Source organism: Salmo salar, chromosome 02 (genome assembly GCF_965601325.2).
Source record: "Salmo salar chromosome 02, fSalSal1, whole genome shotgun sequence".
Taxonomy (NCBI): Eukaryota; Metazoa; Chordata; class Actinopteri; order Salmoniformes; family Salmonidae; genus Salmo; species Salmo salar.
The window spans coordinates 92024630-92039073 of NC_138292.1; the positions used below are offsets into that span (position 1 = coordinate 92024630).

Genomic DNA, 14444 nt, shown 5'->3' on the forward strand with positions numbered 1-14444 from the left:
TGTATCCTACTGGCATGACCTAGAGAGTTACAACCTACTGTAGCCTACTGGCATGACCTAGAGAGTAACAAACTACTGTAACCTACTGGCATGACCTTGAGAGTTACAACCACTGGTATGCATGCATTTCTATGTGTAGAGAACTGTTTCTTGATGTATAGGCTATTGTACAACACACAGAGATATTTTACTTTATTCAGGACATTTAGAATGACAACACATTACAGAGTAGCCTAGTGGGATTATTCACAAAATTATCAGGTTATGAAATGTCATGACAGACATTTTAGTTTCCTTGTTTCACCTGAAATATTAAATATATAGTCCTAGGTCTATGTTATTGTTAGGTGAAGTTATGGACCAACACTTAGTGTACAAACCCTCATTGTCAGGCTGATGGCAAAGCTAGCCAAATAACATTTTACTGGTAGAAATGTTTTTTTAAGTATAAAGCAGTTGATTTGCAACAATAAAACAAACCTTTTATTAAGCAGGACATTCAAACGAGCCTTACAATTATAATCCAAAATAGTGTGAATTGCACTCATAAGCAACCTGTAAATGCATTCAGCCTATGAGAACTCCCCTGAGTTTTCCCCCACGGTGGTGAATTAGTGAATAGACACAGAGCTTAATGTGAGTTTCCTTAAGAAGCACTCCTGATCTTGCGCTGTAATATTCAGAATATATTGTGGAAAACGAAAATCTTAGCTCACCATTTTTGTTCCAGGCAGATATTTCTACATCCATAACTAGTGGTTTCCTCATTACCAGATATACTACATCCATAACTAGTGGTTTCCTCATTACCAGATATACTACATCCATAACTAGTGGTTTCCTCATTACCAGATATACTACAGCCATAACTAGTGGTTTCCTCATTACCAGATATACTACATCCATAACTATCGGTTTCCTCATTAGAATGGAGGAGTTTCTACAACCAAATTGCGTGTGCATCGCTGCAATTTTAGCAAACACAGAAAGGGGCCTATAGGTCTTGACTCTCTTAAGATAGTCTTGTCAAATTATTTAACAGATGTCAATTGTTGTACAACTTCATGGGTACTCTCTGGTCATCCCTTTTTTTACCTCAAATAAACAATGGATTTCTGCTGTTGTGGGCATTTAACCATCTGTATGACTTTGTTGTTCACACAGGAGAGAGACAGGACTATCGTGGATCCTCTGGGGAGCCTCAACAACATCATGATGCTGAAGAGGCAGAGAAGAGTCCCTCCAGATCAGAACTCCTCAAGAAACACCTGCAGAGACCCACAGGGAAGAAATCTCACTGCTGCTCTGACAGTGGGAAAATATTAAACTCCTCAGTAAAACTTGAAGTACATCAAAGAATTCACACTAAAGAGAAACCTTTTGGCTGTACTCAATGTGGGAAGAGTTTTGTTCGTTCTAACTGTCTGAAGAGACACCAGATAACACACACAGGAGAGAAAGCTTTTAGCTGTAATCAATGTGGAAGGAGTTATACCCTGTCAGGTAGCCTGATAGCACATCAGAGAACACACACAGGAGAGAAACCTTTTAGCTGTACTCAATGTGGGAAGAGTTTTTTTCGTTCTAGCTGTCTGAAGAGACACCAGAAAACACACACAGGAGAGAAACCTTTTAGCTGTAATCAATGTGGAAAGAGTTTTACTGAGTCAAGAAGCCTGATATCACATCAGAGAACACACACAAGAGAGAAACCATATAGCTGTACTCTATGTAGGAAGAGTTTTGTTCTTTCTAGCAGTCTGAAGGTACACCATGGAACACACACAGGAGAGAAATCTTTTAGCTGTGATCAATGTGGGAAGGGGTTTGTTAGTTCTTGTGGTCTGAAGGTACACCATAGAACACACAGGAGAGAAACCTCATAGCTGTTATCAATGTGGGAATAGATACTCTGATAAACAATCTCTGATCAAACATCAGAAAATACATGGAGTTGTTTCATGATATCAATGAAATAATGTACAATGTAGAATGTTTTAACATTGTAGTAGGAGAATTTTAATGATGTCACAATGTAGAACCCTAAACGATTGTCCCCTGTTCTATTGATTTCAACATGATATGGATATTAGCCTCAGGGGGAAAATCCAGGTTCTGAAATGAAAGAGTACTATTTGAGATTTAACAAAGTGATTAACAAAAAAAGAGTTGTTACACTTACCACGTTGGCGACCCACTGGAATCAAAATGCAACTCTTCAAAATGTAGCTAGCTGTTTTCTACAAATTGTCCTCTAACAAGTGATGTACACATTATTCCCAGATTCCGTGTGGTTTTTGAGCTGTTAGTTTTAACAGGACTTGCAACCTCATCTCCCTCCTCTCGCACAATTGATTTCAACATGATATCGATGAGTTATGACAAATAAGTGTTGTGTTCCTTTGTTTAGCGACCCCTAAATTGAAATGCATCACTCCAAAATGTAGCTGACTGTCTTCTGCAGGTTGTCCTCTAACCAGTGAGGTAAAATATATCTCCCATTTCCATGTGTTTTTTTAGTTGTGTTAGTTTCAACAGCATGTACAACCTGATTTAACCCCTAATGGATATCAGTGATTTATTGCTGCTTGTGCAGTTTTATAAAGGTGCTTGTTTAAAAAAAATCCAAGTAATATGATTATTGTGGCAGATGTTTGTGTATATAACACATTTTAGGTTTACGTTTTCAATATATCACAAACTGTTTTTGCATATTGGTTATTGATTTGGAAACGTTAAAACTGTGTTTTGACATTGGGGATATCCCACCTTGCAAAATGTCACTGAAAAGACTTTGGAAATAAGACTATGCAACCAAATATTTCATATTTACATTTCATGTAAGATTTAGTAATGATTATTTTTAATGCAACCAACTGACCATTTTTGGTACAATTATATTGACATTGTTGCCCTGCTTTTAGAATATCAGGGTTCATTCTCAGATGTGCCAACCCAAATGTACTCGAGCATGACATTGGGGACTGGTCCCCGATCCAACAACATGCCTATCTAGTGAACCCTGAAAAGAGAGAGAAGCTCTGCAGTGAGGTGGAAAGTTACTATGGATATTGCAGGAGTTTCCTTTTGAAATCAGACATGTCCGTGGTAAGGACAACTTGGTTGCTGATTGGCTCAAGGGTGGGCAGTCAAAAATATTTGTGTTTTGCGTTTAGCCAGTGCGTTGCCATGGATCACAATTTATTTTGACTGCACGTTTTTCTGTATTGGAGATGAGATTAGTTTGGGCTCGTTCCAAGGGGATGAGAGTTCTAGAAGCTAGTGAGTTTTAGGATTCTATAGTAAGTGAACCAAGGTGGGGGATTCTATAGAAAGAAAAAGGTGAAAAAAATACTATTGTATATTATTATTATTTAGAAGTACATGTTTTTTCTTGTTTTTAATTGTTGACATCCAGTAGACACCATATTTATATTGGTGAAGGTGAAGCATTGTAGTTGATTATAATGTGAAATGGAAGTTGTTTTCTGTTGGTGGTGAGCAAACTTGTCCAACAAAAATATAGGATATATTTGTTGTCTTAAAGGGGAAGGTGTTACAGGCTTTGGTTTTTCCATTCATGTTTTGAGGTTGGACTTTGGTACGTATAGCTCTTTGGACGCACTGATTGGTGTCACCTCGTTAGTCAGTATGTGTTACACCTGTGCTGGCTTGTCCATCTCGTTATGGTTGAATATTGCATCCAATTGTTAATATTTTAATCAATGGATTTTCCTTGGAATGTCTTTCAGTTGTGTAGTAAATATCAGTTTATTTTCATTTTTTTCCCTGTGAAGCCATTGCGTTGCATCCATGTCTGAAAAGTGCTGTATAAATAAAGCTTGATTTGATTTGAACATATTGCAAAACAAAGGAACCCAATGATTGACAATCAACAGACTTCATTATTTTTTTATTTTATTTAACCTTTATTTAATTAGGCAAGTCGGTTAACCTCTAGAGGACCCCTTCCCGCTCTGATCCCGCTAACGGGATTTATTGACAAGATACCATGGCGGGAAATTCAAAACTGCAAGAATCTAATAATTTCAATTTCTCAAACAATCAACTATTTTTCACCATTTGAAAGATAAACATCTCCTAAATCCAACCACATTGTCCGATTTCAAAGAGGCTTTACGGCGAAAGCATAAAGTTAGGTTATGTTAGGAGAGTACATTGAAAATAGCTGTGTGTAATGTTTTGTCAATTCAAAGACAGGCGTCACCAAAAGCAGAAAACCAGCTAAAATTATGCACTAACCTTTGACAATCTTCATCAGATGACACTCCTAGGACATTATGTTATACAATACATGCATTTTTTGTTCCATCAAGTTCATATTTATATCCAAAAACAGCATTTTACAGTGGCGGTGAAATTCAGATTATTTTTTTTCTTCCCTCAAATGCTTCCTGTGAATCAGCGTTACAATTTACAAAATTACTATTCGAAAACATTAGTAAATTGTAATATTGTCATTCAAAGAATTATAGATTAACATCTCGTAAATGCTACTGCATTGCCAGATTTCAAAATAACTTTACTGGGAAATCACACTTTGCAATAAACGGGGTGCTATGCTAAGAACAATAGGCTAGGATATACAGGTTAGCACCATCTTGGAACCATCTAATATCAATAATACTATTGTAAATAATCCCTTACCTTTGATTATCTTCATCAGAAGGCACTTCCAGGAATCCCATGTCCACAACAAATGTGGTTTCTTTCGACAAAGTTCATAATTTATGTCCAAATAACTCCAAGTTGTTCCATGTTGTTAGCGCGTTCAGTAGGCTCCTCAAAATGTAGGGGGGGAAAAGTCACGATGAAAAGTAAAAAAAAAAATCTATTTACGTTCGTTCAAACATGTCAAACGTTGTTTAGCATCAATCTTTAGGGCCATTTTTAACGTGAAACATCAGTAATATTTCAACCCGACCTCTCCTGTGTTTTGAAAAATGTCCTGCCTCACATGTGCGCGCAATAATGAAGTGACGACATCCCAGGGACGTCAACTTCCCTTCCTTGTCATCCGGTCTCTGTTCATCATAGACGCTTCAAACAACTTTATAAAGATCGTTGACATCTAGTGGAAGCCGTAGGAAGTGCAAAATTAATCCTTTATCACTGTGTGATCTAATAGCAATGACTCGAAAATAGTACAGCCACAAAATTCTCATTTCCTGCTTGTATTCTCAGGTTTTTGCCTGCCATATGAGTTTTGTTATACTTACAGACACCATTCAAACAGTTTTAGAAAATTCAGAGTGTTTTCTATCCAAATCTGTTAATAATATGCATTTCCTAGCTTCTGAGTTGGTGTAGGAGGCAGTTAAAAATGGGCACATATTTTTTTCAAAATTCTCAATACTGCCCCCTAGCCCCAACAGAACAAATTCTTATTTACAATGATTGCCTACCAGGGAACAGTGGGTTAACTGCCTTGTTCAGGGGCAGAACAACATATACTGCTAAAAAAAACAAAGGGAACACTAAAATAACACATCCTAGATCTGAATGAATGAAATAATCTTATCAAATACTTTTTTCTTTACATAGTTGAATGTGCTGACAACAAAATCACACAAAAATAATCAATGGAAATCCAATTTATCAACCCATGGAGGTCTGGATTTGGAGTCACACTCAAAATTAAAGAGGAAAACCACACTACAGGCTGATCCAACTTTGATGTAATGTTCTTAAAACAAGTCAAAATGAGGCTCAGTAGTGTGTGTGTGGCCTCCACGTGCCTGTATGACCTCCCTACAACGCCTGGGCATACTCCTGATGAGGTGGCGGATGGTCTCCTGCGGGATCTCCTCCCAGACCTGGACTAAAGCATCCGCCAACTCCTGGACAGTCTGTGGTGCAACGTGGCGTTGGTGGATGGAGCGAGACATGATGTCCCAGATGTGCTCAATTGGATTCAGGTCTGGGGAACGGGCGGGCCAGTCCATAGCATCAATGCCTTCCTCTTGCAGGAACTGCTGACACACTCCAGCCACATGAAGTCTAGCATTGTCTTGCATTAGGAGGAACCCAGGGCCAACCGCACCAGCATATGGTCTCACAAGGGGTCTGAGGATCTCATCTCGGTACCTAATGGCAGTCAGGCTACCTCTGGCGAGCACATGGGGTGGTGTGTGGCCCCCCAAAGAAATGCCACCCCACACCATGACTGACCCACCGCCAAACCGGTCATCCTGGAGGATGTTGCAGGCAGCAGAACGTTCTCCACGGCGTCTCCAGACTCTGTCACGTCTGTCACGTGCTCAGTGTGAACCTGCTTTCATCTGTGAAGAGCACAGGGCGCCAGTGGCGAATTTGCCAATCTTGGTGTTCTCTGGCAAATGCCAAAAGTCCTGCACGGTGTTGGGCTGTAAGCACAACCCCCACCTGTGGACGTCGGGCCCTCATACCACCCTCATGGAGTCTGTTTCTGACCGTTTGAGCAGACACATGCACATGTGGCCTGCTGGAGGTCATTTTACAGGGCTCTGGCAGTGCTCCTCCTGCTCCTCCTTGCACAAAGGCGGAGGTAGCGGTCTTGCTGCTGGGTTGTTGCCCTCCTACGGCCTCCTCCACGTCTCCTGATGTACTGGCCTGTCTCCTGGTAGCGCCTCCATGCTCTGGACACTACGCTGACAGACACAGCAAACCTTCTTGCCACAGATCGCATTGATGTGCCATCCTGGATGAGCTGCACTACCTGAGCCACTTGTGTGGGTTGTAGACTCCGTCTCATGCTACCACTAGAGTGAAAGCACCGCCAGCATTCAAAAGTGACCAAAACATCAGCCAGGAAGCATAGGAACTGAGAAGTGGTCTGTGGTCCCCACCTGCAGAACCATTCCTTTATTGGGGGTGTCTTGCTAATTGCCTATAATTTCCACCTGTTGTCTATTCCATTTGCACAACAGCATGTGAAATGTATTGTCAATCAGTGTTGCTTCCTAAGTGGACAGTTTGATTTCACAGAAGTGTGATTGACTTGGAGTTACATTGTGTTGTTTAAGTGTTCCCTTTATTTTTTTGAGCAGTATAGTATATTCTAGAATTCATCCATGATGTCATGTATTTTGTATCTGTATTTTTACCTTGTCAGCTCTAACCACTAGGCTACCTGCCGCCCTCTTGCATAACCAATGAGCACATATCTTAGTATGAAAAACAGTATCAATTCAGTATATCTTCCACTATGTCAAAATAGTATCACTTTTCAACCAACCCAGTGCATTTGTTGAAACTGAAAAGTTTTGAAATCAGCAATACGTCAAGGATTCAACAACTGAAAACTGAAACAAACAATTGAATCAAAGATCAATCCCACTGGACATTAGGTTTCATTCAGACCCTGCAGGGCTTAGATTAAGGAAGGACTAGATAAACTAGGACATTTAAGTAGCTTTCCTGAACGTGGCTTAAATTTGGCTTAGTTAGTCAAAGACTGGAGTAAGGTAAGTAAGCCTAAATGAGAACACCTGGGTTAAGCCTGATTAGGTTCAGTATGAACACCTGGGTTAATCCTGATTAGGTTCAGTATGAACACATGCTGTTGGTCTAGTGGTGCTCATTAAAACCCGGAATAGAAAACACCAATACTGGTGTGAATCTGGAGATGAAACAATGGCAGAGGCAAAAATAATTTGTTCAAAAAAACTTTGGTGTGAATGAAAAAACGCTCCAAAACAAATGTTGTCAAACCATCCAGTTATTGAAGGTAAAAACCACACTGCTGCTACTGAGCAGTAGAACAAGAGGGTTGGGCTGCAATTTGCAGTGAATTCAATGGAAATGTAACCACAAGAAGTAACAACAACTAGAGGTGAGATATCTGCATTATTATCAGGATTACGAAGAAGAAATCAACTAGAGGTGAGATATCTGCATTATTATCAGGATTACAAGAAGAAACAACAACTTCAGGTGAGATATCTGCATTATTATCAGGATTACAAGAAGAAACAACAACTTAGCAGGTGAGATATCTGCATTATTATCAGGATTACAAGAAGATAACAACAACTAGAGGTGAGATATCTGCATTATTATCAGGATTACAAGAAGAAACAACAACTAGAGGTGAGATATCTGCATTATTATCAGGATTACAAGAAGAAACAACAACTAGAGGTGAGATATCTGCATTATTATCAGGATTACAAGAAGAAACGACAACTTCAGGTGAGATATCTGCATTATTATCAGGATTTCACATTTCTCATATTCATATTTTTGTGACATCACTTTTATTATTAAATGATATCTGCCTTTTATAGACTCTGTGGAAGAACCTTAAACTGTCTTTAAAAAGAGAGAAAGCAGAGATCAGAAGAGAGAGATTTACTACTGGTGGTGGACCACCAAAACAACACAACACTGATGAATTGAGTGACTTCCTGTCTGGAATAATAGAGCAGCAGCAACCTCTGGATGGTATACCAGATGATGACCAACCTCTGGACGGTATACCAGACGATGACCAACCTCTGGACGGTATACCAGATGATGACCAACCTCTGGATGGTATACCAGATGATGACCATTTGGACAGTTCAGATGAAGAACTGAGCACTAATGGTACATAAATCAAAGACAGTAAATTGGTTACTTCCTTTGGTAAATATATTCCACTGTCTTTGTCAATCTTTATTCTTCTTCATTCTAAGAACCATATGAGTTTATTTCTGCTTCTAACCGTGTTCTTTTCCAGAGGAAAGGAATGTGAACATGTTGGAAGAGCCAGTACACAGTGAGGGTGTAATGTGAACAGGTTGGAAGAGCCAGTACACAGTGAGGGTGGAATGTGAACAGGTTAGAAGAGCCAGTACACAGTGAGTGTGAACCCTCCACATCTGCTATAACATCCCTGAGAGAAGATGCTGCCACCAGCTTTCAGCAGAGAACAAAGAAGATGACCATGCATGAAACGTTAAGCAGAGAATTTCATGAGCATAAAATGAAATATCTGAAGGAAGAACCTGAGATGAGAATTGTCCAGGTTGAATTGGATATGAAGTTGGAAGAGAGAGGTATGATCCCAAAAAGAGACAGTAATGAGACAATAGTGATGACCAGCCATGGTGAACAATATATGTAAAACAATACATGTTTTGTCATTTGGATATTCATGAGTGAGAGTATTTTAATCACCACAAACTACATTTAAAACCAGCCTTGGTTTAGTCACTCATTTACTTTTGCTTCACACTATTTGAATTTTGTAAAGAACAAACATTATCAAACCAAAAATAATCCATAATGAATACATTCCATATTTAAATGCATCTCATCTAGTTGAAGTGCTGCAATGTGAAGCAACTCCGTGTGCAAGTCCTCGTTGGTCATTGACTGCCTCAGTCATGGACACATCTGCCTCAGTCATGGACACATCTGCCTCAGTCATGGACACATCTGCCTCAGTCATGGACACATCTGCCTCAGTCATGGGTACATCTGTTTCAGCCATGGACACATCTGCCTCAGCCATGGACACATCTACCTTAGTCACGGACATATCTGTTTCAGTAATGGGTACATCTGCTTGATGCTGATCATGGGAGGATCAGGAAAGTCATGGATACATCTGTTTCAGTCATGGGTACATCTGCTTGATGCTGATCATGGGAGGATCAGGACAGTCATGCTGCTTCAGGTAGTTGTGCATCACAGCTGTAGCAATTATCACCTTGCAGCATCTTCTTGGCTTGAAACCAAGTGTATTGCGTAAACACTGGAATCTATTTTTCCATACTCCAAACATACGTTGGACCATCCCTCTCGTGTGGATATGAGCTCTGTTGTATCTTTGCTGCACAGCTGTTGTGGGATTTATGTCTGGAGTGAATAAAAAGTTACTCTGACCATGTTACTATATAGTAACTATTAGTAGACCAGATTACTATGTAGTAACTATTAGTAGACCATATTACTATGTAGTAACTATTAGTAGACCATATTACTATGTAGTAACTATTAGTAGACCATGTGTCTCACCCTAATAATTTGGTCTATTTTCCCCTCTTAATTTTGCCTACTGTTCTGACTTGGTGGTGCACCTGTAGCCTATAACCTGTCTTAGAGAAATGTAATCATTGAATATTGTAAGAGCTTTCATTGTCTGCTTATATGCCCCATTAATTTATCCTACGGTTCTGACTTGGTGTACAGGGAGGACACTGTAAGAACGGCCCATGTTCTGAATTCTGTCGCTGTACATTTCAAAAGTGCTATATAGTTATATTGACTATGTCAGTCTTAGCTCGCTCATGAATGTCTTAATCGAAATGGCCATCTCTGAAACTGACTGAGCACAATGAAGAGTTGAGGGAAATCCTTCAAATCGTGAGTTGCACATTTCCAACGGGCAACAATGTTTGAGAACTCTAAATGAGGAGTGCATCCACCCTGAACATTGATGGAAAACCAGTTGTTATGGTGACAGTACTCCTCAGCATCAGGAGTTGATGGTTGACCAGTTGTTATGGTTACGGTACTTAGCATCAGGAGTTGATGGTAAACCAGTTGTTATGGTTACGGTACTCCTCAGCATCAGGAAACTAGATGTAAAGACTCCTCCTGCAGACTTTATAGTTGGCTTGGCCAGCAGCATCAGGAAACTAGATGTAAAGACTCCTCCTGCAGACTTTGTGAACTATTAAACACACAGTTGCTTCACTGGCACCGACACAAATCACCAGTTTCACAATGAAAGATTCCAGATGCCAAAAACCTCAGTGATCAGAACTTGGAGAGAATTATCTCCAATGCATTTTCTTTGTACATACGAAAGCGGTCTCAAAGTAATGTAATGGATTACTCCTATCCACAAGTACTGGTCTGGCTGGCCTCTGTAGTGCATGTTGGTCTTCGGTTTGGAGCGAGCAGTCGCACTACGCTTCGCTCCACAGGTAATATTACACTTCACTACATTACAACGGCTTGATTTGTTTGATCTGAGCAATTCTTCTTAGCTACCTACATAGCCGTCTTTGTATCAAAGATAATTGTGTAGTTTAGAGTAATTAGAGTAATTACCGAGGCTAGCTATCTTCGTCCTCCTAACGTAGTCAACACTGCTAGCTAGCTAGTCATCACTGCTAGCTAGCCAACTTCTACCGACTAGCAGCACTGTAGAAACTATTACATTACAACGTAACGACTTGATTAGTGTAGTGTTAGTGTTAGTTAGCCAGCTACATAGCTGTCTTTGCTGTCGCTGTATCTAAGATAATTGTGTAGTTTGAGTAATTATCGAGGTGAGCTAGCCAGCCGCGACGCGACGCCAGACTTAGTCAACACACCTAGTCATCATTAACCCACTGCTAGCTAGCCAACCGTTACCGACTAGCAGCGCTGTAGATACTAATACTTTACAACGGAACGATTTGACTAGTGCAGTGTTAGCTAGCTAGCTACTTAGTTGTCTTTGTCATAGCTTGATAATTGTGTAGTTTAGTAATTATCGAGGTCAGCTAACCAGCCATCGAGGTTAGCTAGCCAGCCATCGAGGTTAGCTAGCCAGCTATTTCCGTCCCCCGCGACGCCATTTTTCCTAACCCAGCCAACTATTACCGACGAGCAGCATTGTAGAAACTAAATACATTACAAGGAACGTCTTGATTAGTGTTATGTTAGCTAGCTAGCTACAAAGTTGCTTTGTATCATGACAAGGTGTAGTACTGAAACTATCGAGGTTACCTAGCCAGCTACACGTTCAAAGTCAACAACGCAGCCACTGCTAGCTAGCCTACTCCACCAGCCAGCAGTACTGTATCATTTTCGTCATTTTAGTCAATAAAATTTTTGCAACGTAAGCTTAACTTTCTGAACATTCGAGACGTGTAGTCCACTTGTCATTCCAATCTCCTTTGCATTAGCGTAGCCTCTTCTGTAGCTTGTCTACTATGTGTCTGTCTATCCCTGTTCTCTCCCCTCTGCACAGGCCATACAAACGCTCCACACCGCGTGGCCGCTGCCACTCTAACCTGGTGGTCCCAGCGCGCACGACCCACGTGGAGTTCCAGGTCTCCGGCAGCTTCTGGAACTGCCGGTCTGCGGCCAACAAGGCTGAGTTCATCTCAGCCTACGCTACCCTCCAGTCCCTAGACTTCCTGGCGCTGACGGAAACATGGATTACCACAGATAACACTGCTACTCCTACTGCTCTCTCCTCGTCTGCCCACGTGTTCTCGCATACCCCTAGAGCATCGAGCCACTGGAATCCTCATCTCTCCCAAGTGGACATTCTCTCTTTCTCCCCTGACCCATCTGTCTATCTCCTCATTTGAATTCCATGCTGTCACAGTTACCAGCCCTTTCAAGCTTAACATCCTTATCATTTATCGCCCTCCAGGTTCCCTTGGAGAGTTCATCAATGAGCTTGACGCCTTGATAAGTTCCTTTCCTGAGGATGGCTCACCTCTCACAGTTCTGGGTGACTTTAACCTCCCCACGTCTACCTTTGACTCATTCCTCTCTGCCTCCTTCTTTCCACTCCTCTCCTCTTTTGACCTCACCCTCTCACCTTCCCCCCCTACTCACAAGGCAGGCAATACGCTTGACCTCATCTTTACTAGATGCTGTTCTTCCACTAATCTCATTGCAACTCCCCTCCAAGTCTCCGACCACTACCTTGTATCCTTTTCCCTCTCGCTCTCATCCAACACTTCTCACTCTGCCCCTACTCGGATGGTATTGCGCCGTCCCAACCTTCGCTCTCTCTCTCCCGCTACTCTCTCCTCTTCCATCCTATCATCTCTTCCCTCTGCTCTAACCTTCTCCAACCTATCTCCTGATTCTGCCTCCTCAACCCTCCTCTCCTCCCTCTCTGCATCCTTTGATTTCCTCTGTCCCCTATCCTCCAGGCCGGCTCGGTCCTCCCCTCCTGCTCCGTGGCTCGACGACTCACTGCGAGCTCACAGAACAGGGCTCCGGGCAGCCGAGCGGAAATGGAGGAAAACTCGCCTCCCTGCGGACCTGGCATCCTTTCACTCCCTCCTCTCTACATTTTCCTCTTCTGTCTCTGCTGCTAAAGCCACTTTCTACCACTCTAAACTCCAAGCATCTGCCTCTAACCCTAGGAAGCTCGTTGCTACCTTCTCCTCCCTCCTGAATCCTACTCCCCCCCCCCCCCCCCCCTCCCTCTCTGCGGATGACTTCGTCAACCATTTTGAAAAGAAGGTTGACGACATCCGATCCTCGTTTGCTAAGTCAAACGACACCGCTGGTCCTGCTCACACTGCCCTACCCTGTGCTTTGACCTCTTTCTCCCCTCTCTCTCCAGATGAAATCTCGCGTCTTGTGACGGCCGGCCGCCCAACAACCTGCCCACTTGACCTTATCCCCTCCTCTCTTCTCCAGACCATTTCCGAAGACCTTCTCACCTCGCTCATCAACTCATCCTTGACCGCTGGCTACGTCCCTTCCGTCTTCAAGAGAGCGAGAGTTGCACCCCTTCTGAAAAAACCTACACTCGATCCCTCCGATGTCAACAACTACAGACCAGTATCCCTTCTTTCTTTTCTCTCCAAAACTCTTGAACGTGCCGTCCTTGGCCAGCTCTCTTGCTATCTCTCTCAGAATGACCTTCTTGATCCTAATCAGTCAGGTTTCAAGACTGGGCATTCAACTGAGACTGCTCTTCTCTGTGTCACGGAGGCTCTCCGCACTGCTAAAGCTAACTCTCTCTCCTCTGCTCTCATCCTTCTAGACCTATCTGCTGCCTTTGATACTGTGAACCATCAGATCCTCCTCTCCACCCTCTCCGAGCTGGGAATCTCTGGCGCGGCCCACGCTTGGATTGCGTCCTACCTGACAGATCGCTCCTACCAGGTGGCGTGGCGAGAATCTGTCTCCGCACCACGTGCTCTCACCACTGGTGTCCCCCAGGGCTCTGTTCTAGGCCCTCTCCTATTCTCGCTATACACCAAGTCACTTGGCTCTGTCATATCCTCACATGGTCTCTCATATCACTGCTATGCAGATGACACACAAATATTCTTCTCCTTTCCCCCTTCTGACAACCAGGTGGTGAATCGCATCTCTGCATGTCTGGCAGACATATCAGTGTGGATGACGGATCACCACCTCAAGCTGAACCTCGGCAAGACGGAGCTGCTCTTCCTTCCGGGGAAGGACTGCCCGTTCCATGATCTCGCCATCACGGTTGACAACTCCATTGTGTCCTCCTCCCAGAGTGCTAAGAGCCTCGGCGTGACCCTGGACAACACCCTGTCGTTCTCCACTAACATCAAGGCGGTGACCCGATCCTGTAGGTTCATGCTCTACAACATTCGCAGAGTACGACCCTGCCTCACACAGGAAGCGGCGCAGGTCCTAATCCAGGCACTTGTCATCTCCCGTCTGGATTACTGCAACTCGTTGTTGGCTGGGCTCCCTGCCTGTGCCATTAAACCCCTACAACTCATCCAGAA

The 14444-nt window shown here is 42.5% G+C and overlaps 1 protein-coding gene across 1 annotated transcript in view; it reads left to right on the forward strand.

The window, feature by feature from the left end:
* The window catches only part of LOC123732713 (uncharacterized), a 65567-nt gene extending 61710 nt beyond the window's left edge, over positions 1-3857 (forward strand). Inside the window, exon 2 of the mRNA XM_045711971.2 lies at positions 1165-3857. Coding sequence (XP_045567927.1) covers positions 1165-1886 — 722 coding nt within the window. The 3' untranslated portion in view covers positions 1887-3857. The remainder of the gene's footprint in view (positions 1-1164) is intronic.
* The last annotated feature ends 10587 nt before the right edge of the window (positions 3858-14444 follow it).